General features: G+C 44.1%; 1 protein-coding gene across 1 annotated transcript in view; it reads right to left on the bottom strand.

Annotated features, from left to right (window-relative positions):
• VSNL1 (visinin like 1) overlaps positions 1 to 27,400 on the bottom strand; it is a 102,905-nt gene that overhangs the window by 46,644 nt on the left and 28,861 nt on the right. The window contains exon 2 of the mRNA XM_025454610.3: positions 12,922 to 13,088. Coding sequence (XP_025310395.1) covers positions 12,922 to 13,083 — 162 coding nt within the window. The 5' untranslated portion in view covers positions 13,084 to 13,088. The remainder of the gene's footprint in view (positions 1 to 12,921; positions 13,089 to 27,400) is intronic.

Here is a 27,400-nt window from a genome sequence, read left to right as displayed (position 1 = left end):
GAAAGTCCTTTATTTACTTAGTTTGTTCTTCTATCAACCAACTAATTTTTGTTGTTGAGTGCTGGGGATACAGAGATGGATAAGATATAGTCTCTGTCCCTGTGAGTAGTTGCACAGCAAAATTGCTATGATGCCAAGTGACCTACTGTACAGGGACATTCATGTTTAGCAGAGATCTATTAATAATTTTGATCTTTTGATTTCTAGAATCCTGGCATTAGAAGTGAACTTAAGAGGTCATGTGGTTTTCTACTTCATTTTACAGAGGAAGAAACTGAGGCTGTGCCTACCTCTTACCTTCTACCTCTCATCCCTTTAATATTCACTGCTCAGCCATACTGAACTTCGACTGTCTGCTGAACAAGGGGTTCACTCCCATATCTGCTTTTCTACCATATTTTATTAAATTCTAGAGCTCCAGAACAAAGCAGCTAGTGGAGCTCTAAAAAATGTTTCATGTGGTCCCACAAATGTTCTAAGGGAGCTAGGACAGGGATTACCAGCCTTCTCTATAAATTGAGACTCTATGACTCAGAGACATTATTAACTGGCCCGGAATCACACAACGTACTAGCAGCAGCATCCTGATGGGGACTGGGGTTTTTGCCTCTTGTTTTCATTCAACTTTGTAACACGTAGGATACTTTCTCCTATAAGGAACAGAAGACCGGGTAAAGGTGGCCTAATCCATAAAAGATTAAGAATCCCATACGTTTCAGATACTGTTTCAGGACTGATCCAGCAGATCTGGGATATCACCAAGGGCCCTGACTCTTTCTGTTTTTCTACCCTACCATGTTCATCTTGGAAGCAATATCTTTCTTCATCATTGAAAGTTAGCTATAGCTGTGCCAGGTGTCATATGCAGACACCACAAATAGCAGCATGCTAGTCTTTCTATGGGTGAGAAGAAAACCTTGTCCACAACCATCCCCAGTGCCCTGCAGATCTTTCCTCAGATCCCTTTTGACTAGGATCAGGTAACATGCCCACATCCTAGATGCAAAGCAGACCAGGAAAATGTGTACCTGGATGTTAACTTCTACATTGGGAGATTGGCCACAAGCAGAGAGGATGACATGAAGAGAGGGGGAAGGCCATTGGGTAGATAACAAACAGTGTCTGATACCTCATTTAATCAAGCCACCCCTTCGTATCTCTTTGGGTCAGTGCCAACCATTATGGGCATGATCCCATAATTTGTGGTCATTAAATGTGATTGAGAAGGAAGCTATAATTCCTCATGTGGTGGGCTTCTCCAACCCTCATAGAGATAGTCAACCCACTGGGTTTCCCATTGACCCAACTTAAGCACAGCCAACAAGGAGCTCTCACACTGTCAGACTCTGCCTCCTTGGCCCCCATGAGTACCCTGGGAGGCAGGAAAAGCAGGCCTTCTGGAGAAACATGGACTTGGAGAATAAAGGATTGCCCACAGCCCAGCAGCACAGGGGCAGAACCAGGATGCAGAATCGGCTCCTTCCCCCTGCCACGTTCCACCTGTAAGTCATCTGGAACCACATTGGACATTTATTTGAAGTTTTTCATTAAAGGCTATGGTTAGATAAACCACAAACCATCCTTATGCGTGGGGATCAGACTCCCCGAGATTTCCATCAAGGATCTACCTACCTATGAAAGAGCACTGGCGGTGGAGTCCAACTGCTGGCATTTGAATATTGCATGACTTTGGGAAAGTTATTAACCATTTTGTGCCTCAGTTACCTCATTTGTAAAATAGAGGGAGCAATAATACCATCCTCATATACCATTTGAGGAACAAATGAATAATATATGCGGAGTGCTATGCTTGGAACAGTGCCTAACACTCAGTAAGTATTCAATTAATGTTGGCTATTATCATCTATTTATTATTCATCTGTGCATCTTGCCGTCTTTTGATTTATTCCAGAAAGGACCTAAGGTGTGCCTAGTTTCTATGGTGTTTTATGTTGTAAAGCCAACAAGTGCCTCCCCTGCCCTGCCAGGTGACTGTGAAAACATTGTGAATCATACTGATAAAACAAACCATTTGTCTTTATTTTCAAACCAAAACATGTGTGTGTGTGACAGCTCCCTAGAGCAGACAGTAAACTGGATTGTACTGGATGGCAGAAACAGTCCCCGCCACCTGCCTCGAAATCTAGCGTTGGGCTGCTCTGCCTCAAATGGGATCCTGACCCTCTGGATCAGGTGGGGGCTGGGTGGGGGCTATGCACATGCCCCAGGGACCCTGCCTGGGCGCCTTGTTCAGACGAAGTCATGCTCTCCCATAACCTTTCTCTGGAGTTCATGTAACACCTCTGAGCTGTTAATGTCTGCTGCAGAGAAGTGCAAGAGGAAGCAAGGGGAAGACTCTCCTCTCTGCTGGCTCACCTCCCCAACCGCTGGGAACATTCCCTCTGGCACCTGGGCCTGGGACAAGCTTCTCCTCCTCCCTTCCCCTCTTCCCACACAAGAGCAGTGGCGGCTGGGCCAGCCTGCAGGGGTTGCAGGGGAAATGTGGTGAAGACAGGTTCTCATGACTGAAAACCAAGGCAGCCCCTCTCCAAACGGAGGGACAGTCCCCTGGAGCAGATGGCCACTTGAGGCCACAAAGAGCTGAACAGACCATGAAAGATTTCTGCTGCATAAGCACATGGTGAGGCCAGAGTCCTCACCCCCATGTTCCTGTCACTGGCTCCCAAGGCCCCAGTACTAATGAAAGTGACATTGAGCATTCACTGAGCACCTTTAATGTCAAGCCCTTGCAAGGTACATACAAAGAGTCATTTTGACAGTTCCGGAAGCTAAAGACAAGGGAAATGGAGGGAAGTGGAGGGCCTTGTGCAAGAATTTGCAGCTCTGAACACTGGCCCCCCCATCCAACCCTTTCTAACTGCTATGTCTGGCTCCAGGCCTGCTCTTCCCACAAAAGAAGCTGCCTTTTCGGTAATACCTAGCACATATTCTAAGCTGTTCTCTGAATCTCTGATAGAGGGACCCACACCCAAAATGATAATACACATGATCTTACCTTTCATCTTTTGGCCGTTTAGTGTAAACTATATACACAAAAATATAGGACAATAACTATCTTGTATTTTTTCCTGAAAACAATGTAAATAACACTGATAAAACAACCCATTTGTGTTTAATTTCAAACCAAACATGCTGAGTTCCCTTTTTAGTTGAGACAGAAGGAATTTCATCTATAGAGGAGATGGGTGTAGGGGCCTGACTGCACAGATGCTGTGTGTCACAGCCAGGCCTGGGGTCTTCACGAAACACCCTATGTCACTGTTTTCGCCCCAAGAGATTTAACAGATTCACCTTCTTCACAACAAATTGCCACCAACTCCTCTCTGTGACAGAAACAAAGGCCCAGGGGAGTCTTGCTCCCCAAGGAAGTACAGGGCTCCGAGCCAGCAGCTCTGCTGGGAACTGGACCAGGGTGAGAACTGGACTTGCCCTGTGGGCTGGGGTCAGCCTTGGCCACTGAGGGGAAGAGGTCCCTGGATCCCAGTCATCCCAAGATCATGGCCTTGCCTACCTCCTGCTCCCTTTGTAGAGGGACTGGATTTCACTTTGTCTGTGTAAGGTTTTCCTGGGACCTCAGGCCCCAGCTAGTGCATCAAACTGCCCAGGAAGCCTTGTCAGACTCTCCCTGACCCCTGCTTCCCTTCCCCTTAGCTCCCAAAGCTCTGACAACCCACATCCTCACTTAGCTCTCTGCATTTGTCTGCTTGCAAGGCTTTATCTCCCCAGATGGTGGGGGACTTGCATGGATGTCCCACCTATGGGTTCTCTCTGTCTTTAGTCTTGTGCAGCACACACAAGGTTCAGACAATCAATATTCAGTGGATGACTCAGCCAACCTTTCCTAAGCCATTTGCTTGAGGGCACACTGCGAGCTCCTAGAGCTTCACCCACTGAGTCACGGAGAACACTTACAAGGGAAATGAAAGTTAGCCGCTCATGCCTGGTACTCTCATTCTGTGGTCTTGAGAAGCATACAACACCAGGATGTCCATGGTCATCTTACACATCTTGGAAGGAAATCATCTGTTCACCTTGTCCACAACATTCAAGACTTTCAGGCTTTTCTGGCACTTGATGACCTCTGTGATGGGGCCCCACTCACATGTCTGACCCCACTTTTCCCTGATACTTGTGTGGTCACTCAACATTTCAGCCAACAGAGCTGTTGGCTATTCCGCATACCATCTGCTTGTCTCCTCACCTCTGTGCCCTTACTTAGGTTGCCCCTCCTCTTAAGAAAATCTTTAAAGCTCCAGATCCTACCTATATTTCAAGGTATCTTGAAATCTTCAGTGAAGATATTTATACAGAAATTTGCTAGCCTGGAATTTCTGCACCAGTTTTGGGACAAATGTCCCTTTCTCTGTTATCTTTTAGCTATCCGCTTAAACTGTTCTGGTAGGCCGCAAGCCCTTTAAACAAGGGAGACAATCTGACTTGAATTCTGCACCTGCCATGGCTCTTGACTACAGATTTGTTATAGAAACCACTTGACAGTGTTTGTTGAAGGTGATTGACAGCTAAGAGCTTCTCTGGATCACTATCTACAGAAGGATTCTCTTCCACTAGAGCTAATGAGGCCCTTGAACATTTTGTAGATGGATTTAGCCCTATTTTGCTGACCTCCCTTTCCACTCCCCTATTCAGGACTACATTTCATCTGAGAGGGAAGAAGTGACTTAGACCTCAGGATAGGAGACGATTTGTAGCTACATCAGGTAGTCACAAGGATGGAACCCCAAGCTCCATAACTACCCTCAGAGGGAAACATCAATGGTCCAAGACCCATTCCAAGTGGAGCCATGAGCGTGAATAATTGAGGACAGAGAGCATTCTCAGAGGTGCTCAATGGGCCACAGGAAGGGAGGAAGGATTCCCACCAAGGGGAGTCAGTCAATGGTACCAGATCCAAACCCCTGTCACCCTCTCAAAGATTAGAAAAATCCAGTAATGTAAAGCGGCTTTTATAATGAGAGGTCCAGACATGATTTTGTACCTTCAAGTCCAATTCTGTAACAGAAATGGGCTACTTCTGCCTCTTTGGCTCTATTTCCAATGAGAAATGGATTGTCCAATTAGCTCTAGAGAATAGCTAAAGGGAGAGTAGGTTCTTCTTGAAACCTCCATCAGGCTGGAATTGAGACACATCCTTTTGGGTGTTAACTGGAGCAATGAAGAAACAGCTCAATCTTGGGCTGCCTCCTGACTCCCAAGAGCTTCGGTATCCTCCTGTGTAAAATGGGGGGAAATGGGGGGCGGGTGGACTGAGAAACTTCTAAAGGGCTCTTTCCAACCTTATCCTGAGGGCAGAGAAGTTGAGGTTTCCTCTAAGAGCATTCCTTTGGATAGCATGGCTGCAGTGACCATTGATACCTCTCTAACTGACACCTGCCCTATCACCGGAAAGCAAAATCCCAAGGTGTGGATGCCATCCAAAATAATTTCACACCCTGTGAGACAGGAGAAGGTTATCACTTCCAACCCTCTGGGATAAATGCTCTCTCTAATGCAAGACGCTCTGGTAGCTAGCTATTCCCTAAGACAATCTCACCATAATAAAATGCCTTTGGAGCCTCACATGGGACTTGGTTTTCTCAGAACTATAACTTTATTGTCATCTCTTTCTCCTAGCTCTTGTTTTCCACATTAATTCAAGTTGAAGTGCAGCCTCGATCATGTTGGCAAACATTCCAAATGGAAATGAATTCCCAGGTTCTCACTAAAAATTGCAACATCCTCACTAACCCAATCTGGATGACATTTTGTGTCTTATGTAATGTCTGTTTCCCGAAGGAATTAGAATGTTTCTGTATATAGTTCTGCCCAACAAATTTTTAATAAGGCCTACTCCTAATTACCTCTTAGGAACAGGCTGAGTCTGAGTCCCTGAAAAACCGACCATCCAAAAATCTGTTTTGAGCCAAGAGTTTTATTTTCAAAATTGATTTGAATCAGATGTGGAGAAGCCATAATAGCCATCTCTGTCACGTTCTCTTTTGATAAAATATCTCATAGGGGAGCCAGCTCTTGATGCCACAATCCAAGATACTGGATAGTCTGGAATCCAGAAGCACTCTCCTGCCCAGGTGCCTAAGATCGAGCCACTGATGAGCCTTTCCTGGGCAAGATGATTCTCTGTTTACAGAGCACTTTGGTTGACTCTCACATTAAGTAAGCTGGGCTCAAAACAGTCTCCCCATTTGGTAGATTAGGCAACTGAGAGCCAGAGTGGTTTGTTGATTTATTTAACAAACTTTTAAGCACAGGGCTTTCCCAAGGTCACATGGCTAGTGTATGGTAGGCAGGTACATGTCTAGCCTTCAGGTTAAACCACATGGCATTTATGTGTTCAGGTAAAACACCAATAGCAGTGTAGGCTCTGGGGAATGGAGAAGAGCTCTAACCAGAGAGAAGGTGGGAAAAGCTTGCATAACTGTGTTGTAAAGACATACTATCCTCGTACAAGGAGATGGGGGGCCCAAAGTCACTGGAATAAACAGGAGGAAAAGACTTCCTGCTTTGTAAATGGAGAAATCAAGGAAGAAGGTTTTGAGCCAGTCCTGGAAGGATAGTTAGGATGGAGTGACAAGGGAGCATTGGAGGCATTCTGCCTGGCAACAAAGAAGACCAAAGAAGCTTCCAGATGCTTGCTCCTGAATATAGCCAAGAGAATACATGATGCATAGCAAGGTGAGGAGAATGCTGTTTGCAGGGTGGTGCAGTGCTCCTCTGTGTTGGTCTCTCTGCAGCTTTGGGCAAGTCTCCTGACCTTCCGACCACTAAGCCCTGAAGTGAGGGAACTCTACTCCAAAGTCTCCTTCCATGGTAGGCCAAGGTGAGAGTCAAGTGAACTAACCATTGTAGTGAAGCATGTTAGAGTGTCAACAAAGGAAGGGGACATGGACAAGAGAGAAAAGGGAGGGAGGGAGAAACAAGGGAGGAGGCCTATGGTAGGAGCCTCTGCTGTGGACAAGCTTTTTCTTCAACAGGTGTTTTTCACATTTTCTCAGCAGGATTGCCAGGAGGTTCATGTTTGTTTCATTTTGTTCTGTTTTTATTTCAGCCTGAGACACTGAGTCTGAGGGCCCCCTGCAGATGCCATAGGAAAATGCTCTCAAACGCAACAGTCATCTTTTAGTCCAGGTTTTGGGATTCTAGTCAGTGAGATTCTTGAGTGTTCAGAGACCTGTAGCTCCTCATGTCCATAACATCCTTCCTTTGATGATCAGCTTCCATATCACCTTCCCTGCCAGCCCACCCTGGGCCCAGAGGCCCTTCCTTGTCTTACATGGTCCCTCACAGTCATACACGTAAGTACATGATAAGCCTACACTTGACTATTAGCTCTTTGATGGCAGACCAGGCAACAGTGGCCCAAGGAAGGAAGATTCAGGACATACACAGCACTTGGAACATCGGTGTGCTCAGGACAGGGAAGGTAGAGCAAGGATTGCATTTTCTTTTAAAGATTTTACTTATTTATCCATGAGAGACACACAGAGAGAGGCAGAGACACAGGCAGAGGGAGAAGCAGGCTCCCTGCGGGGAACCTGATGTGGGGACTCGGTCCCAGGACCCCAGGATCACTACCTGAGCTAAAGGCAGATGCATAACCACTGAACCACCCAGGTGCCCTCCCAGGAATTGCATTTTATCTCACTGGGGCCTTCCCATTTTCATTTTCATGGTGCTCTGGACAAAATTCAACTTAATTAACTGGCCCCAAATCAGGAAAAGATCACCTGCAAACTGGAAACAAATTTGGCAAGATGCAGATAAGAATCTGTCATTCTTATTTTCTGCCAGGGAAGTTTATTTGAAAGTATAGCTTTAAAGGGGATGTTTCTTCATTTGTCTTAGCATCAGTTAAGACCCACTAAGTCTCCATTGTAGGAATTAGAATGTTAAGCCTGACAATGGTTAGGAGCATCTTTAGTTATTCTTAACCTTTCTTCACCTTACAGAACACTTTATAAATCCGATGAAAGCTCTCCCTAGAGAGTAGAGAGCATAGATACAAACTTTTATACACCATCTCAGTGTGTACAGAATTCTAGAAACCTACCGAAGGATACTCCCAGGTTAAACTCCAGACTAGTACTTCTCAAATGTCATGCATGGATTTTCTCCATTAGAACTATCTGTGAGGTCTTACTAGAGATCCATTTGCTGGAGCTCTGTCCTAGGCCCAGTAAAACAGCAACCTGAGGAAGGGGCCCAGCAATCTGCCAATTATATAGTCAGTCCAAGTGATTTTGATAACACATTCAAGTTTGAATTGCCCATTGATATAGATCAATTTTTTTTCATTTGCAAAGTCACTTGATCAAAGTGACTTTTATGTGGTAAAATGGCAAAAACGAGATGCAAATGTTTTATTTCATATTCTACAAAACAAAGATTATATGCCTGAAATCCTACATTTATTATATGTTTGCATGTAACTTTCAGGAAACAAGCAGTGATACGTTTTAAGCTTCAGAATTTAAATTCGTAGTAAAATTAATTTTAATTTTAGTAAAATTCTGAAATTCTTTTAATTTTTAGTGAAATTCTGAAACTATAGAGAATTTATAGAATATGGTTGTGATACTTTGTTAACTAGAAAATCTTTCTTACTCTAATATATAAATATATAAAATATGATATATAAAAATATATCATGAAATGCTTAGATGCCTCAGATTCTATGATATCATTTATTTTTGTTTGTTTTAATATATGTCTCTCAGTAGTTGTGTCAATAAGGAGTTTTGGTGAGGAGCACCTGGATGGCTCAGTTGGTCAAGCATCTGCCTTCAGCTCAGGTCATGATCCTGGGGTTCTAGGATGGAGCCTTCTGTTGGGGGGGGGGGTCCCCTGCTCAGCAGGAAGCCTGCTTCTCACTTTCCCTCTGCCCCTCCCCCTGCTTGTGCATGAACATGCTCTCTCTCTTTCAAATAAATAAAATCTTTTTTAAAAATAGAGTTTTGGTGAGTAGACTTATATTTATTTTATTTTTTAGACTTGTATTTCCAAAGCTTTAGGCCTAGAACATTTCTTATTGAATGGAATTCCCATATATTTTTGTAACATAAACATGGTACTGAGCTTGGAAAAGGTAAACACTATCTACTCAGAGACGTTTTATCTTCTAAAAGGCAAAGAGAAAAGTTTGCCTTTCATCACTGCATTCATTAACTTCTTATTTAATAGTCCATTTAGAAGTTAACCTCCTATTTCTCATCTTCCCCCACCAACAAGGATTTATGTCATCCTGTCTAGGACTGGGGTTAACTGTGCCTTCTCCATTAGCCTAGGAGACCCTGGAGGGCAGGCAGGTCCCATCCTTTAGTCATTTCTATAGGATTCCCTACCAGAAGGCTCCATGAGGAGATACACAGCCAGCATTTAATATAATTCACTCAACGAACACTTACTGATGCTTGCTCTGTGGCATGCTCTGTGCTAATCACTGGGTCTTACATTGATGAAAATGAGGTCACTATGGTTTACACAACATAAGAGTGAACACACTAGGAAGGGCTGTGCCCAGGCCTGTGTTCTGTGAAGCTTGCTCCTGCAGCTGTAAGTTGGAGGGGCTGGAGGGGGCTGATGGTGGGCTGCCATGGAACCAGTCGTCAGGCCAGGCTGTGTGCTGTGGTGAGAGTGGCCACGCCATCTTTAATATGTGTCCTACCTTCACTCTTTCTGTAACACTAGGCCTCATTTTTCTGAACCTGTTTTTTTTTTTTTTATTAAAGATTTCATTTATTTATTCATGAAAGACACATAGAGAGGCAGAGACATAGGCAGAGGGAGAAGCAGGCTCCCTGCAAGGAGCCCGACATGGGACTCGATCTCAGGACCCCAGGATCATGACCTGAGCAGAAGGCAGACACTCAACCACTGAGCCACCCAGGTGCCCCTGAACCTCATTTTTAAACATTTTTAAACATAGGCCTTATGAAGGGGTTCTTTTATATCTTGGATACAAAGGCTTCTAAAGTTGAAAGTTTATGGCTTCTGGCCTAGCAGAGGGGCCTCTCTCATTATCCTGCTCCTCCCTACACCTCAAAAGGGTTGGTTCTATGGCAGCAAAGTGCCTCTCCTGGAGCCCAAAGTGGGTCAGGCTGGTTACAAACAGTAGACACACCAGGCTGACCACATACACAGGAGGGCAGAGGCCACAGGCAGTTTTGCTCGCTCAGGTGGATTCCAGGATGTCTCAATGTCCACGCTGAGATAGAAGGAACCACGATCTATTCACCAGGATAAGAACTGTGCCTTGCTGAATATTTGCACTTTTCAGCAGCATTAAAGGAAGTCTTTTCTTGTCAGCCCTCCTCTTGAGCCTTATTACATAATCCACATCTTTCTCTGGGCTTCTTCCTTCTAGCATTTCAAAGCTGTCTTTTTTTCCCCTCCCTGTGTACATGGCATATTTCCTCTGTGGTTCTCCCCTGTATAATGTCCTTGGACAACTCTGGAAGGAGAAGGAGACTTTGCCTGCTTTCTGATGATCTGACACAAGAGCACAGGCTGAGTTTGAACACGGATGTTCAGAGGCTGCCAAGAATCCAAACTCCATCCAGAAAGTCAGATGCTCTCTTCTTGGAATAAAAAAATCCACTCTCGGGTGGGGTGGGAGAGGTGAAGGAGGGAGATGATGTTTTATAGGTACATCAGTTGTACCACAAAATGCTGAGCTGGGTTTCATGTTCCCACACACACCCCCACCCCCATCTTGAGGCTGGTGCTTTCCAGCACTGAATATTTCCAGTATGCAAATGAAATACCTCATTTCCTGCATTTCAACTAATTCTTCAAAGGCAAACCTCTCTCATTTTAAACAAATAGTGAGGGATGTGGCACACAGAGCTTTCTTAAACACAGAATGACAGCTTGCATGACCTCCAGTGATATGAAAGTAGCTGTGACAAATCTCATTTGTCTGTACTTTCCTTGGGGCTGAGAGTGAAGACAGTTGTGAGGCTCAGGCTAACTCCTAGGTGATAAAATGTGAGAAGATGTGACTTGGAAAACCACGGAGAGTGGTTTAATAATATAGGAAAATGCATATCATCCCACTTCTCTGCAAAAGTAATTTATATCAAGTGAACAATAAATGCATTTCTCAGCACTTCTACATGAAAAAGCTCTATGTGATAAAAACTAATGTCTTAGATCTTAGAAATGGCACAGTGATCTTATACTATACACACATGCCACTCTAGGTGTACCTTTCTACACACATTTAAGGAGGTAGTTTTGTGTATACCGTGGCCCTTGGCTGCTCAGCTTTGGTTTCATGATAACCCTAGGTCACTGATGCTCATCAGTGGTTCTTACATGGTTACTGGGTTTCTAATATTGCTGTAGCAACCATCTGTAAACTCATCACTCAAAACCACAGTCATATGACTTAGATATGATATGTATCTAATCATGTGGTCCTACCCCCTATCCCATACCTTGCCTCTTCCCCTCTGCATGTAGCCATCAGTCTGGATCCTGTCTTCATCACTCTTGCTTTCCTTTTTTACACAATTTTATTGCATTTATTTGTAGTCCTATAAAATTTTTAAAAAATCTTATCTGTGTTTAATTCAGAATATTTTAAGACTGACTTTTTGCACTTAATGTTTCAGTGATGCTACAGTTCAACTGCTTTGCCTGCTATGTGAACATATCATAGTTTATTTTCCACTCACCCTTTGATGGGCATTTGGGCTGCTTCCCAGCTTTGCTGTTGCAAACAGTGTAGCCAGGAGCATTCATACACATGCCCCTGCTTGTACACAGGTAAGGATAGGACCGCTGGAGCACTGCCTCAGTGAAACTCTCAACTTCAGGAGGTCAAAGCAATGTTCATACTTTATACAATCATTCCCCACACATAGGTGTACCTGGATGGTTCACATCACTCAAATCGATGGTCGATACATTTAAAGGATAAAAGTAGTATTTTCCATTTGGTATTTCCATCAGAAAAAGTTCAAAGAAAAACCACACATTTCTTCCAAAAGCCTAACATGCTATACTGACGCACAAAATGGAATGTCTTAGATCTTGCCAAATCTAGAACCAGTACAACTGATAAGCTCAGAAGAACCAAGATTATACCACTGCAGTTGAAATGATACCTTCCACTGATAGTTTTATCTAAATTCCAGGGTGTAAACAGTGCAAAATGCTGAGTTAAGAGGCCACATTGTAGACCTTATGCCCAAATGAATACTGGACCTCCCCACCCCCTCCCAATGGTGCTATTGGAGGAATCTAGGTTGTTTGCTTCTCTGCAAATAGGAGGGCATTTCGTGGTGAAAAAGCGTCCCATGTACTTTCTCTTTAATGGAGCGAGGTGCAGTTACCTTTTACATGCCAAACTGTAGTGTAATTAACAGTTTGTCCATAATCATCAGCAAACACTATTATCTGAGATTTCCACTGTAGTTTCACCCAACACTGTCATCCTTTGAACTCTAGTCAGTGATTTTTTTTTAAATATTTTATTTATTTATTCATGAGAGACACACAGAGAGAGGCAGACACATAGGCAGAAGGAGAAGCAGACTCCCTGTGGGGAGCCCCATGCAGGATTTGATCCCAGGATCCCAGGATCACGATGTGAGCCAAAGGCTGATGCTCACCCACTGAACCACCCAGACACCCCTCTAGTCAATGTTTTGACCGAACTATTATTACTCTTCTTATTCAGAAACTGCTTGACTTTGGCCCGGAACAAAACTCATCCCTCTGCATTTTTAAGAACTTCTACTTTCCCTTTTGTTTGGCAAATCATCAGCATTTGAAACAAATGGGCTACTTGGAGTTGCAACCCCCTACCTAGGAAGCTATGTTTCAGGAAGATGAGGTGTTTTGTGGCCTGGAGAAGACAAGAGACTGAAGATGACTTACCTTCACGTAGAGCTGCTGAAACTCCTCGAGGTTCAGCCTCCCACTTGGACAGTCCTTGAGGAAACCTTTGTACCACTGCTTGAGCTCGTGCTCGTTAAACTCCGTGCTCTTCACCAGATCCTCCATCACTTCGGGGGCCAGTTTGCTATTCTGTTTCCCCATCCTGCCTGGAGAAAAACAAATTAATGCAATTAGCTGTGATCATTTCAAGCCTGATTAGGAGCCAAGTCAGAGTAGAGTCCTAAATAGGCCTGTGATGGCAACTCCCTCCACTGTGTCAGATCAACCCCCCAACCCCCCAAGTCTGCCTCCTTCTATTTGGCATTCCAGAAAGGAGATGAGTGAAGAAAGACCCTTGTGGGGCTCGAATGGTGGTAGGGCTCTTCCTCCTCCATCATGCGTTCCCACTCACATTGCATCGACTCCCACATGGAAAGGCAGCCATCCCTGTTGGTGCTATTTGTGTAAAGTATATGGGCACTGTTTCTCTTTCCTTCTAGGAATTAAAATGCAGCAGCGCTTGCTGCCTAGATAGCTAATTCCACATTTAGTTTGTAAGAATATCAAGTGGGATTATTGACACACGCAATGAGAAGGCTTTACAGGCAAATGATTATAAGCAGACTTGGGAAATCTGATCAGCAATGGTAGCAAATCTCAGCTGGTTCTAACATTGCAGCTTTTTTTTTTTTTTTTTAATAGAAACAGCTTATTTTTATTAGCCAAATTATTTCTCTTTCTCCTCTCCTCTTCAGAGGTTTTCTATAAGGTCGCCATCAGTGTTGACAAACTTGATGGCTTTTTAGAGAGATTGGGTGGTGAATTTCAGTTGACCTAATTCCATTCTCCTAGTACTACTGCTAGTAAGTAAAAGTAACAATACATAAAACAATGTTACCTATATCTGTTATGTGCTAGGTTATGGACTGTTTACTAGCTGTGTTACTTAGGGCAATATTAATTAACCGCCTTATCTCAAATGTGTTCCTTAACGAAATAAATATAATGACAAAACTCTTCAGATTCACTGTGATGGCTAATTAAGATATAAGCAGATAAATAAAAATAAACAATACTCCATAGTTAAACTAGTTTTTGCACTAGTGCAGGAAAATTAAAGTGAATTTTTAAAAAATTTCCCTTCAATCTTGTTTATTTTAAATTTTTTTAAAAATATTTTATTTATTTATTCACGAGAGACACACACAGACAGAGGCAGAGACAACAGGCAGAGGGAGAAGCAGGCTCCATGCAGGGATCCCGATGTGGGACTTGATCCCGGGACCCCAGGATCACGCCCTGGGCCCAAGGTAGTTGCTCAACCACTGTGCCACCCAGGCATCCCTCAATGTTGTTGTTTTATAACGAAAAAAGTGAAAGCTGAACACATTAACTAGAGTCAAATTAAAATCGAAAATCTGAAGGACCACCAGAATAAGGAAAGTGTCACAAGATCTGCAAAATCCTGATACAGGAACTTAATTAGGCTTTGAAAAATTTACCCAAGTGAATGTAGGGCTTTAATGTGCTGGAGACACATTCTCTCCTCGTCTCTAGACAGGTCCATGCTTGCAATCACCCAGAAGGGGTAATCTCATCACATACTTTGTTGTTTTTAATTTTTTGCCTTCTTTTACAAGAGATTCCACACCCATTGTCAGTGACCTGCCCTAACACTGAACAATTCTTTCACTGTGATGAAACCAAACCACTCTTGCTACTTTCAGGGAAAGCTTTCTCCTCAGCACCATCCCAACCTAACACAATGAGAAGATATCATTAAAATGGCCATTTGTCTTCCGAACTCTTCTGTTTGAGCAAAGGACCCCAGGATCAGCAACTATATCCTTTATCATGGAGTGTCTCTGCTTATTTTTGCTCTTGATTTCAAGCTCCACGTCTCACATTAGCAACAGTCTCTTAATCATAGGTTACTGTGGGATCCCACAGCTGGATATGGAAATCAAGTTGGGGACTCAGGTGTCAAGTTTCATTAATCTGGGCGAGAAAACTGTAATCCGTGGTTATCCTGCTAACCAAAAGATGTATTACCAAACTTTCAGGATTTCACTTTGTTGTTTTCAGTAGAGAATTACAAATTTGCATTACTGAACCAGAATCTCACCTAAGAGTAACAGCTGCTGAAAGCTGAGTGTTGGCTGTGGGATAGGCACAGTGTCGAGCACTCTCCATACATAATCTTGAACCCTATGACAACTCAGAAATAAGGATTCGGGCAGCTCTCTTGTACAAGACCATACAAGTGAAGTGTGGCAGAGCCAGAATTTGAACCTGGATTAGCAAGACTCTAAGGTACAATCACAGACAGACAGGTGGATGGAAGGCATCTCAGAAGGAACAGGAGGAGCAAAAGCAGGAAGGTTTGTGAGGCTGAATCAGCGCCTCTTGGCACTCAAAGAAGGGATGAGAGAGGGATCAGTCACTCTGCCAGGCCCTATTTTAGAAAAACTGTTGGAGTTTACCAAAACCACAAGCCAGAGTGAGTTTGTATTAACGATGGGAAAATGGATTAAGGATTATTAAAAACTGCCTCTCTCAAATGCCTTTAGAAGGTCAACAGTAAAAAAAAAAAAAAAAAAAGAAGGTCAACAGTATGGGAGCGCCTGGGTGGCTCCGTGGGTTGAGCATCCAACTCTTGGCTTTGGCTCAGGTCCTGATGTCAGGGTTGTGCGATCAAGCCCTGCTATGGGCTCTGAGCTCGGTGCAGAGTCTGCTTAAAGATTCTCTCTCTTCTCCATCTGACCTTCCTCTGCATATGTGTGTGCTTATGTGCACTCTTTCTCTCAAATAAATAAATAAATCTTAAAAAAAAAAAAAGAAAAGAAAGGTCAACAGCATGTCAGCTTCTCTCTTAAGCAAGGAAGCTTGGATTCTTCAGGGATCACTTATGGTACCTGAAACTGTTTCTGCTGTTTACTGGGGAGCAGGTGGTCTCACACAGGGGACACCATCAGGACCATAAGTCACAGTTTTGGAGACTCACATGCATAACTTCATGCTTCTTGACTACGGATCATGGTCAGCAACTATCAGTCAGGTGTGCCTGGCAGTAGATGAATCATATAGAAAGAATCATATAGAAAATCAAGTTCTGGCCTGGCTCAATGTGGCACTGCCGCTGGTATCATCAGGCCTCATTTGGATTAATGATTCTCCCCAAGCTCCCTGACTCCAGCCCACCTTCTGCACGGCTGCTTGAATGAATTTCTAAAATACAAACCTTACCATCTGATCCTCTCCCTAAAACTGTCAACACTTCTCATTGTCTACAGGATGTAGCCCCATCTCCCTAGCCTGGCACCTGTCCTGCCTACTCACATCCTCGTTTTCTGCCCATCTGTCTTTTCACTTGTTCAGCAGTCTTCTCTTTCTTTAAGTAGCCTTAGCTCACATGCCACCCACTCTGTGAAACCTTTGGGGATTTTCCAAGGCTGACTTAGACATCCTTTCACCTAGACATCCCCACTCCCTTGTAAAATCTTCCATGGTCATTATTTATTTCTCTACTGAATTGTTAGTTTCTTGGGAGAGAGGACTATCTTTTATTCATTTTTGCATCCCGGCTATCTCATACTAGCTGCTCAACAAATATTTTTTGAGGGAACGAATGAATGAGGGGCACTGAACCAATGTGAAACAGATACTCAAGGACCTTGGCCTTGGTCGTCATCAAGTTGTGGTATTTGGTATGTTTCTTTCTGGAAGGATAGTCTCATAGTAATCTATATATGAAAAGAATCAATGCAATCATAAGTATAAATATAATGTGCAGGCAACAGATGGGAGGAATGTTTAATTTAACTCTATGGAAAATTGTCTGCCCTCCCAGAGACTGTTTTTTTGTGGTTGCCTTCATCACTAAATTTTGAACACCTTGAAGCCAGGGCTCATGTCTTTTGTCTCAATATCTTCATTATTTGGCATACAGGTGGTGCTTAGTGATGTCTGATGCATGAAGGAAAGCATTGATGGATTAACACTCCCCACCTTTGTCCCTTTGTATCTGGAGCTACAGTGATACAGGCCTGTAGTGTCTTTCATTATGAGATAAAGATGACAGGAAGGGTAAAAATGACAGTAAAGCATATCACATTCCCAATAAAAAGATTTCATGACACAAATAAAAGAAAATAAAAGATGTGTGTCTGGGGGTGGGGTCGGGGTGTGTGTGTTATTCCAGTTCTGTTTTTAGTTCATTCTGTGATCTTGGGACCCGATCCTTTCTCTGTTGCTCAGTTTCCTCATTTGAAAAACAAGTGAGTTGGACCAGATGCCCTTTAAGCCCCTTCCAACTCCACCATTCAGTGATCAGCAGCATCAGTTCTGCAAATATGAAATGATGAGTCACAGACTTCAAATCAACTTGTCTCAAAAGAGTCCACACATGTTGACTCTGTGGATTCCTTACCTGGGCACCGGTTGGTACTTGAACATTTGTTGCCTAAGAAGGGAGGGGACAGACACTGGAGTGTATTATTTGAACGCAAGCATTCCAGGTTATAAGATAAAAACCAGGCAAGCTCCAAACCAAATTATATCTCATGGTTTGAGTTACAGTAGAGAGATACTCAGGGCGAGGCATAAAACAGGCTGGTAGAGGGGTTTTGGCATGCAAAAGAACACCACCAGGAATGGGCTCGTGGATGAGGAGAGCCCAGCACCAAATTGCAAATGATGCCAGAAAAGACCACATTTTTATACTCCACAGTTTACAAAAGTCTCCATGCAACAACATTTACCCTTGTAACAATCCAGTATGAAAGAGATTATTATCACCTCCCTTTTACTGAGGAGGGCTTTGAAGCTCACAGAGAAAGAGTACTTCACCTTAGCTCAACCAGCTAATAAAGCTGAGTACAGAATAAAAGTCATTCTCTAGAACCCCCTTGGTTTCCTAATACAGGCCATCATCTTCTCTTGACTGGATTCTGCAACCATTGAGTTGTGGTATTTGTCCTTCTCACTGGCCTTCCTGCCTTGAGTTCTGCTCACCTCTCTTCCACTTCCTACAGTCTCTATAGCAGAACTCCAGAGCAGAGGAGGCAAAGCATGTATGAGTGAGTGCCCTCAGGACACATCTGGGAGACTTCCTATAGGATGATTGGGCCTGCCAGGGGAGGCAAGATGTGCCCGTGAGCATCTTTCCTCCACAAACCCATTGGGTCTTAGAGAGGACTCGAGTAGTGTGTGTGTGTGTGTGTGTGTGTGTGTGTGCGTGCGTTGCCCTGAGCTTGTCCTTTACTCACTCTGATATCTGAGTCCAGCCTCCTGGAACACAGCAGGACCCACTGCTTGCAATGAGGCACACAGAGCAGCAGGCCTGGCTTCTCACAGGCAGGTAATCTGGCCATCGGCCCGGCTGAATCTTGGCAAGATTCATGCAGACTGGGGGCTGAGATGGGGCGGCCCAGGCACACATGCAGACACACAACAGGATAAGCACACCATGGGGAAACAGCCCTGGAAGTAAGGCTCAGAGCGGAGGAAGGAAGGACTTTAGGGGCTCAGCTGGAGGCCGGTGGAGTACAGTGCCAGGTGTGGAAGGAGTCTTAACCAGGAGCTGAGCTGGCTGTAGTGTCAGATTACCTGGGCCAGCCTTGAATACAGCAGGTGCTCTCCCTCAGCCCTGGGCTCCTGACTTGTACACTGAAATAACTGGAAGAGACAGGCCCTCTCATGCTTAGACTCCTGCCTGGATGGCTCTTCCTTTCTTTACCACCTGTCTAAACAGTACTCCTCCTGCAAGGCTTGGTTCCAAGGCTGGCTTCTCTCTGACACTTCTCCACAAGTCTGTACTATTCTCCCCTTCTCCTTCCTCTTGACACCATGGTTCACATCAATAATGACCCATGGTCTGGTCAGCTCTGGGCACCTCAGCGTGGCTGACATTTATAGGTGTTGTCTATGGGAAAGGTTCCACGCTAGGCATGGTGGGATGTAGAGAGAAGACATGATTCCAGTCTTGAAGAGCTCAGAACTGGATGGGGAGACACTGACACCCGTTGGAATATGGGATAATGATGAGATGAAGGCTCAGAGCAGAGGGACCAGAGAGACAATGCCTTATCTGTAAGAAAGGATTCCTCGCCTTTTCAGAAGCTTCTGAAGCTTCTGAAGATCAGGCAACTTCACCTGTGACTGTTCCCCAGGTGAAAGCTCTAAACTAGTGTTCCCCAAACTTGCCTGAGGACAAAAATCATCCTTGCTACTCTAGTTAAAAATCTAGCTTCATGAGACCCACGCTGAGAAGGAAATCTGTACTTTTAGCAAGCAACTCAGGTCAATTTGGAGAGCACTGATGAAAACCATGAACAAAAATCAGAGTAGATGGTCTGAGGAGAAAGCATCCAAAGCAGCATAGATACAACTCAAGTTCTCGTTGATGCCTTGCTCCCTTGTTTGATATCCCTGATGTTGTTTCAAGATCTTGTATTGGGGACTAACATTAAGAGTTTGAGGGGTGCCTGGGTGGCTTAGTCAGTTAAGCATCTGACTCTTGATTTTGTCTCAGGTCTTGATCTCAGGGTCCTGGGATGGAGCCCCATGTGGGGTTCTGTGCTGGGCATGGAGCCTACTTAAGATTCTCTCTACTTCTCCCTCTGTCCCGCCCCCTTGCTCCCCCCACACACACACACAAAAAAAGAATTTAAAAATCACACAACTAGGGAAGACCAAAGCTTGTAAAGATTTGCCTCCAGGCTTTTCTGCTTTATTTATTTTTTTAAAAAAGATTTTATTTATTTATTCATGAGAGACGCAGAAAGAGAGAGAGAGAGAGAGAGGCAGAGACACAGGCAGAGGGAGAAGCAGGCTCCCTGCAGGGAGCTCGATGCAGCACTCGATCCCAGGACCTGGGATCATGACCTAAGCTGAAGGCGGCGCTAAACCGCTGAGCCAACGGGGCTGCCCTCTTCTGCTTTAATCCCCTTGATTTTAGGTTAGAAAGTCTGAGACTCTCCAAGATCACACAGGCAACCAATGGCAGAGGGAGTTCCCTGGTCTCCTGACCCCGGCTGGGTGATCCCACCCTCCTACCCCAGCAGCACACTGTCCCCATGCCAAACACCCAAAGCCTATAAGCCAGGACACATGTTTATCTCTGAGCAGGGATGTTGAAACAATCTCCATCACTACCTCCCTTGGATCCTATAAACAAATGACACTAGGTTGCTAGTTTCCAGAGACTGTTAAAACAACCCTGAAAACATGCCCCAGAGTTGCCCAGCACATTGTGTGGGTTGTTTTGTTTTGTTTTGTTTTTTTCTAATAAGGACAATTATCTGACACAATGGCTCTTTCTGCCCCTCTAGTCTGTATCTTCCTAAGCAAAATACTCACAAGCCCCCAGCAGCATCTCCCCAGGGACAGAGTGTGAGTCCCAGGCTGGCCTTTTTTTTTCTGTCTCTGGGGACCAGAGAAGCTTCAGAAAAGGCGAGAAATCCTTTCTTTTTCTTTCTTTCTTTTTTTAAAAATAATTTTATTTTTTATTGGTGTTCAATTTGTCAACATATAGAATAACACCCAGTGCTCATCCCGTCAAGTGCCCACCTCAGTGCCCGACACCCAGTCACCCTCACCCCCCGCCCACCTCCCCTTCCACCACCCCTAGTTCGTTTCCCAGAGTTAGGAGTCTTTCATGTTCTGTCTCCTTTTCTGATATTTCCCACTTATTTTTTCTCCTTTCCCCTTTATTCCCTTTCACTATTTTTTATATTCCCCAAATGAATGAGACCATATAATGTTTGTCCTTCTCCGATTGACTTATTTCACTCAGCATAATACCCTCCAGTTCCTTTCTTATGGCATTCTCTGATGGCTTTACTTCAAGCCCTGAACCTCATGGGATTACAGCGGAGTTCTGGCCCATAAGCACAAAACAGGTGGGAGGTTAGGAGGGTGCAGACTGCATCCCTGGGGACTCAAGATATGGCAAGAATTATTTGATCTGCAATAAATGAAGAAAACTATTTCAGTGGCAGTGGCAATGGCACTGTCAGGGCAAGTGACAAGAGTTCCAACCCAGAAAGAATAATATATACACAAAGGTGAAAACAGAAGTGGGCCCCAGGGATTAATCATCTGATCTAACCCCCTTCATTTTCTGGAAATGAAACCTTCTGTCCAAGGAAGGTTAGGGGACTTGTGTCAGGGAATATAACAAGTCCATAACAGGGCCTAGCTAGCAGTGCCCCTGGCTACTGAGCCACAGAAGAAAACCTGGAGGCTGCTATAGTGCCCAGACCTGTGACCCTTGGGCACCGACACTGGCTGAGGGTCTGAGCCTTGTAGGATAGGAAAGAGCTACTCTATGTCCCTGAGACCAGACTATGAAGAGTGGCCTCCCTGCCCAGTAGGCCTGTCTCAGATGCTTCCAGCCAAGTTCCTACCTGAGTGGTCCCTCTAAGTCTAAAGGTTTTGCCTGGGATCAGACCCCTGATCCAGGGTGGGAGCTGCTGGTGGACATTAGCTCTGGGATCTAAGTGGTTCCAAACTAAAACCCATCTGGTAAGGAGGTGACCGGGTGCTCAGGGATTCTGATCTACAAGGTGCTCAAGTGGTTGGACCAGCGTCGGAGGTCAGACTCCATGGCCTTCTTCCTCCTTTCCCAGACACAAAGAACATCTCTCAAGTACCTGGGAAGTATGGTTAAGCCGAAAGCCACCTTGGTGCCTGGGTGCTAGGATATGACTTTGGGAAAGTTTCTCCTCAGACTCAGTTTCCCTTTCACCCCATCTGGCGAGTTCCCTTCCCTTTTCTGTTGGGCCACAATGTTTCTTTTATTTTTCACTGGACTTTAGTTGGACAAAAAAGTGTGTTGGAGGCAGACATGGAGTCAAATGATATTCCTGCTGCATACACAGTATGTTACTTATGAGCAACTACTCAGCCCATTGGAGGTTTCCTCATTTGTCAAATGGAAATGATGAAATTTGCTCACAAGGCTGTTATGAGAATTAATGAGATAACACAGCAAATTTCTTCCCACAGTGCCTTCCACGTAGCAGGTGTTCAACAAACAGTAGCTATTATTAGCCTCATCATGGGACCCAGCAAATTGGGCTGCTCCAGAAGATAGGGAGGCAGATATTTCAAGATCCAGGCCCAGATATCTAGGCATCGCCTTAACCCTAACACGTTGTACCAGACCTGGTATGTATAAACCGAAGTGCACAAATTGTGACACCTGGGGGATTTTACTGTGGTCCTGCTTCTTCTTCAAGTAAAAGTGTTTCATACCCAACCCAACAGAGGAAAGTCATCTGAGGACCCTGCATCCCTGACTAAGCATCAACTGTTGAGTGAAGTTTCCATCTAATTCCCCACTCACCCACTGAACAGAAGTGTAAGCTGATTAATAGCTGGTAACCTTTCATCTAGGAGTGTTTCAAACAGCCACCCACTTTTCTGTGTCTTATTTTTACTTTCCTGTGCGTCTTTCTCTAACCATTCTATGTGTGTCTGAGCATCGATTTCTATGAAAGGAAACAGGCCATCTCTGGCAGTGTCAGAACCTCACTGAGTTCTGTGAGGTAACAGAGGAAATGCTTTCATTAATAATCACAGCCTTCTGTCCAACAGATTGTGTGCTAGGTTGTGCTGCCAAGTCTCAGTGGGGAAGGACCGTGGTCCTTATCTCCTATCAGCAGGGAGCTGTGGGAGAGAAGTACAGAGCAGGGGCGCCCACGTCACCCGCACATCCCCAGTCCCGGGGCCAGGAGCAGCCTTGAGCATCAGCGGTGCCAGCCCTCTCCTTGCTGTCAGAGTTAAGGACTTGGCTATCCCGAGGGGGCAGTGACATGTCCCAGTGTCTGTTGGTAGTAGCAGAGTCACTAAAGTCTTCTGACTCTTAGGCTGGTGGTCTTTCCTTTCTGAGAGCTGTTTACTTTTACCATGTTCCTAAATTTTTATCTCTAATGGTAATTCTAAAAAATAGTTTAACTCATGTGAGTGGGTCTTAAATACAGAGAACTTGGAAATTCTCATATAAAGATGGCTTTATAGAAGTAAAATGTTCTATTTGAAGGCAGCATGATATGAGAAATTAATTCAATAATTCAGTTATTCAACAATCCTTTACTCAATGTCCCTATATTACAAAGATAAATATGGTTCCCAAATCTATCTCCAGAGTAAGCCTTCCCTGGATGCTGGACAATATCTCCATCCTCCTGTTAGACATCTCCACCTTGGTATCCTACAACCATACCAAACTCAGCATGTCTTCCTATGCTCTTCTCTGGGTAAATGGCCCTGCCATTTGCCCCGAGTCCCATTCAGAGCCTGGATGTTATCCAGGACTCTGCCTCTCCTCACATTCCTGTATCCAACCAATGATCATGTGAAGTAGTTTGTAGATCCTACTTCCTAACTCCTTCTCAAAATCCATCGACTTCTTTCTCACCACTACCTTAGGTGAGGCTGCCATCATCTCTCACTTTTATCATCGTCCGAACTTGCTCCCCCATCCAGTGTGCCCTCCTGAAATCCATCTTCCACACTATAGCCAAATGATCTTTCTAAAACATCAAATCCATCAAGGCACTGTCCTATGTAACCTCTTCATTGGCCTTCCATTAGCCTCACTGAATCTAATCCTCAGAGAGGCTTTCCAGGCCCACCCACCTGGGCTCCTGTTGCCCCACACCCAGGATCTCTTTGGTCTCACCCCTGCGCATGATCCCACCCTTGGCTCTAACTTGCTATATCATCTCAAACCTCTGGTGTGTACTAGCTGTTCCTTTGGCTTTGAGGGGGAGTTACGATTTGCTTCCCTTTAGCCTTCTAGCAAATTCCAAACCATGTTCCAGACATAGATGAGGCACCTCATCTGGGTGACTTCACTGTCTGGCTTCCCTTTTCATACTCTGACTCTTGTACATGCTGCTGTCACCACACCACCTGCCAGGGCATGGTCACCGTAGGGCACATCTGGTTGCCTTAGGCATATCTACTGCCTCACTAGACTCAGGCTTCCCCAAGGGCAGAGTGATTGTCAGGTTAGCCTCAGCCTACAATGAACAGGTGCCCAGGAAATGTTGTTGAATCAATTAATTACGATGTGATTTCTGTCAACAACTAGCTGGAGCTTATCAGCTGAGCGATAAGAGAGAACATATGAAACAGAGATCAAAGATGAATGTGCTAAGTGCCATTAGGGAGACACACACAAAGTGGAGAGAGACAGAGAGGAAGGAACAGAGAAAGATGAGGGTGTGGGACGGAGCCCCAGGGAGTTAGTAACAAAACTACTTCAGGAGCTGGAAAATTGGGTGAAGAATTATTTGTAAAGTGGTCCTTCAAAATGATCACAAGGAAACAATCACACAAATCCACAGATATGTATATACCAAGACATTTCCTCCAGCATTATTTAAAACAATTAAAAAAAAAAGAACACCTTTTTTAAAAACAACTTAAATGTCCATCATAGAAAGCTGGTTAAATTGATTATGTTAAAACTACATAACAGGAATTATGAAGCTATTAAAAGTGGTAATACAGGGGATCCCTGGGTGGCTCAGTGGTTTAGCGCCTGCCTTTGGCCCAGGGCGCGATCCTGGAGTCCCAGGATCGAGTCCCACGTCAGGCTCCTGGCATGGAGCCTGCTTCTCCCTCCTCCTGTGTCTCTGCCTCTCTCTCTCTCCCTCTCTCTGTGTCTATCATAAATAAATAAATAAATAAATAAATAAATAAATAAATAAATAAATCTTTAAAAAAAAGTGGTAATACACATCTACTGATTCAATGTCATTTATTTAAATTAAAACATGTCAGTATACAAAACAGCTATGTATTTTCAAGGATAAACATTTAAGCAAGGACATGTATTAAACACAATGGAATGGAAGGAATGGGAGTGAGTGCAGAAGATGAAAAAATATATAATAAAACCCAAGAGGGATTTTATATAGACGATGATGACAGTGCACCATGAATGGAAGAGTATAATGAACATAAATATGCACTTGAGGTCCAAAAAAAAAAAAAAAAAAAAAAAGAAAAAGAAAAAAGGAGAGAAGATATTGCAATAGATTGTTAAGTTAAAAAACCAAGTCACAAAAACAGTATGTGTAGTATCACCTTGCCTTTGCTTTATACTTACACAAACTTGAGATTGTGTGCACAGAAAGTTTGGGCAGTGCACAATTTACATCAAAATCTTAATAGTGGTTCTAACTGCTGGCAGTATAATAGTAACATTCGACTTTTTTTTTTTTTTTAAGATTTTATCTATTTGTTCATGAGAAACAGAGAGAGGCAGAGACATAGGAAGAGGGAGAAGCTGGCTCTCTATGGGGAGCCTGATGCAGGACTTGATCCCAGGACCCCAGGATCACGACCTGAGCTGAAGGCAGACAGTCAACCACTGAGCCACCCAGGTGCCCCAATATTTGACTTTTCAATATCTTTCTGAACTTTTTATAATGAGTGCACATAACATTTATAATCAGGAAAAATATCCATAAGTATTTCCAACAAACAAATGCACAAAATGTCTTTTGTTCACAAAACAAGGAGTTTGGGGAGTCTTGGAAAGAACTTTCATGGTACTTTCAATTAAAGCCATTCCCTCTTCCAATAATTAATTCATAGCAATATGTCAGGGTTCACTTGCAGGCCGAAGATCATTAATTCTGAGGGCCATCCTGAGTAGCTCTGGGTGAAGTGATGAATATGGAAGAGAAGCTCAGAAGAATCCTGAATCTGTCATCTTCTCACCTATCTTGATGTCCTGGAGATGGGGAGACACAGTGTGGGGAGGACACCGGGGTCAGTCTCTGATCCTCAGGATCTGCCATGTTAGGAAACCATTCTGAGGCTCAGCTTTACCATGTGTAAGATTGATGGATTTGGATAACAATATCCAACTTGGTGTGTCATCACATGGTTTAAATGAAATGTAAGATAGGAGTTTTCGTAAATGCTAAAGCGCTATCCAATGTTTATTATAATGACTGAAATTCAAAAGATAGAAGATTCAAAGATAGAAAAGATGATGATCCCATAGATTATCACTTCTGGCTGCCTAAGGCCAGATCAGGATTGCCTAATGAGATCCGGAGTGATCTACTCCACGGTCACAGGAAAGAGCCAAGAAGGTGAAAGGGAGCAGAATTTGCTACCCCAATATATGCCTCTTCAGCATAGGATCAATTTTAGGCTGATAATTTTTAAGAACCAAGAGACATAGGAGAATCTTTGAAATATGAGTAGAAGTTACCCTTCTGAAAGAGATATTTACATTTATAAGGGAAATATCCATTTGTAAGGGTATCTCCCTCTCTAGAGCTTGAAGGGGGAGAGGACTAAATCTCTCTAGAAATGCTTGTCAGTGGAGAAGGCAGCTGATTTAAATGTGCATAACAACCATACCGTTGTTTACTGTGCTTTGTCTGACAGCAGCCCCACACTGCCTCCCCTCCCCAACATCCTCTTTTACATTTAGCTGTTGATAGTATTTAAGGTGATGACTTGGGACATTTCAGTGAGTTCTTCAGTTTTCCTGGGTATCTTCCTTTTATATAGGAGGTACACATGTTATTGATAATGGTAATTTACCTGAAGCCACCATTCTCAGTCCTCAACCTGGCTATGAAGCCAACTGACATTCTCGAAAGTTTTCCAGCAACCCCCCCCACCCCGCCCCCGCCCGCCCCGCCAATGGCAGGTATGGATTGTCTGTGTTTTGGCAGGTTTTGGACCACACCTTTCCTTAAAGCACCAGGGCTGGGTTCCAGTCCCAACTCCACCAGTGTTTTCCTGGGTGACTTCAGCCACAGTCAGCTTCCATTTTGAGCTTCAGTTTTCTTCAAAAGTTCTATGAAAGTTTCCACCTCACCTAACTCACTAGGCCAATGTAATGGACAAATCACAGAGGTAGTTTATAAAGGGTAAAATTGTCTTTAGCTCTTAATCTAGGGCATTTTCTGGACATCTCAGGAAAGCAATAAGACTGAGATAAATGGAAAGAAGTGGGTTTGTTAAGCAGGAAAAAAGAGAGGGAGTAAATTGCAAATCCCAGCATGAAAGAGCAAAGACACCTGTAGGTAAGCAGCCAACAGAAGGTTGACAAAGAAGTTAGAGGAAGAAGATGTAACCATAGGCCCCTTCTTGGAGCTTTGGAAGGTGGATGGAAAGGGTATATTTACCAAAGGTTGCTGGATAGTGCTGACCCTCTCCATTGAGGTTCCTTATCTTTGATGTGTTTCCAGTTCTGAATTATGCTTGCCCTGTCCTTGCTGGGTCTTTGTGAAGTCCCCAGCAAGGCTGGAACAAAGCACTTTATTGTGGTGCTTGAAAAATATCTTGGCTAAAAGGGACAATGCCAAGGCTGAGTGGGCTAAAATTAGACCTTCCGGTTCTATTTGACTTGGCAGTTATGTGCACAGGCTGCTAACGTGGCATCCTCCACCCTCCTCCCTCCCAGCCGTGTGCCTTCTGAGAGTACAGGTAACAT

The sequence above is a fragment of the Canis lupus genome, chromosome 17, assembly GCF_003254725.2.
Source record: "Canis lupus dingo isolate Sandy chromosome 17, ASM325472v2, whole genome shotgun sequence".
Classification (NCBI taxonomy): domain Eukaryota; kingdom Metazoa; phylum Chordata; class Mammalia; order Carnivora; family Canidae; genus Canis; species Canis lupus.
The sequence above is the reverse complement of the archived record's forward strand: the minus strand, read 5'-3'. Positions and strand labels throughout refer to the sequence as shown.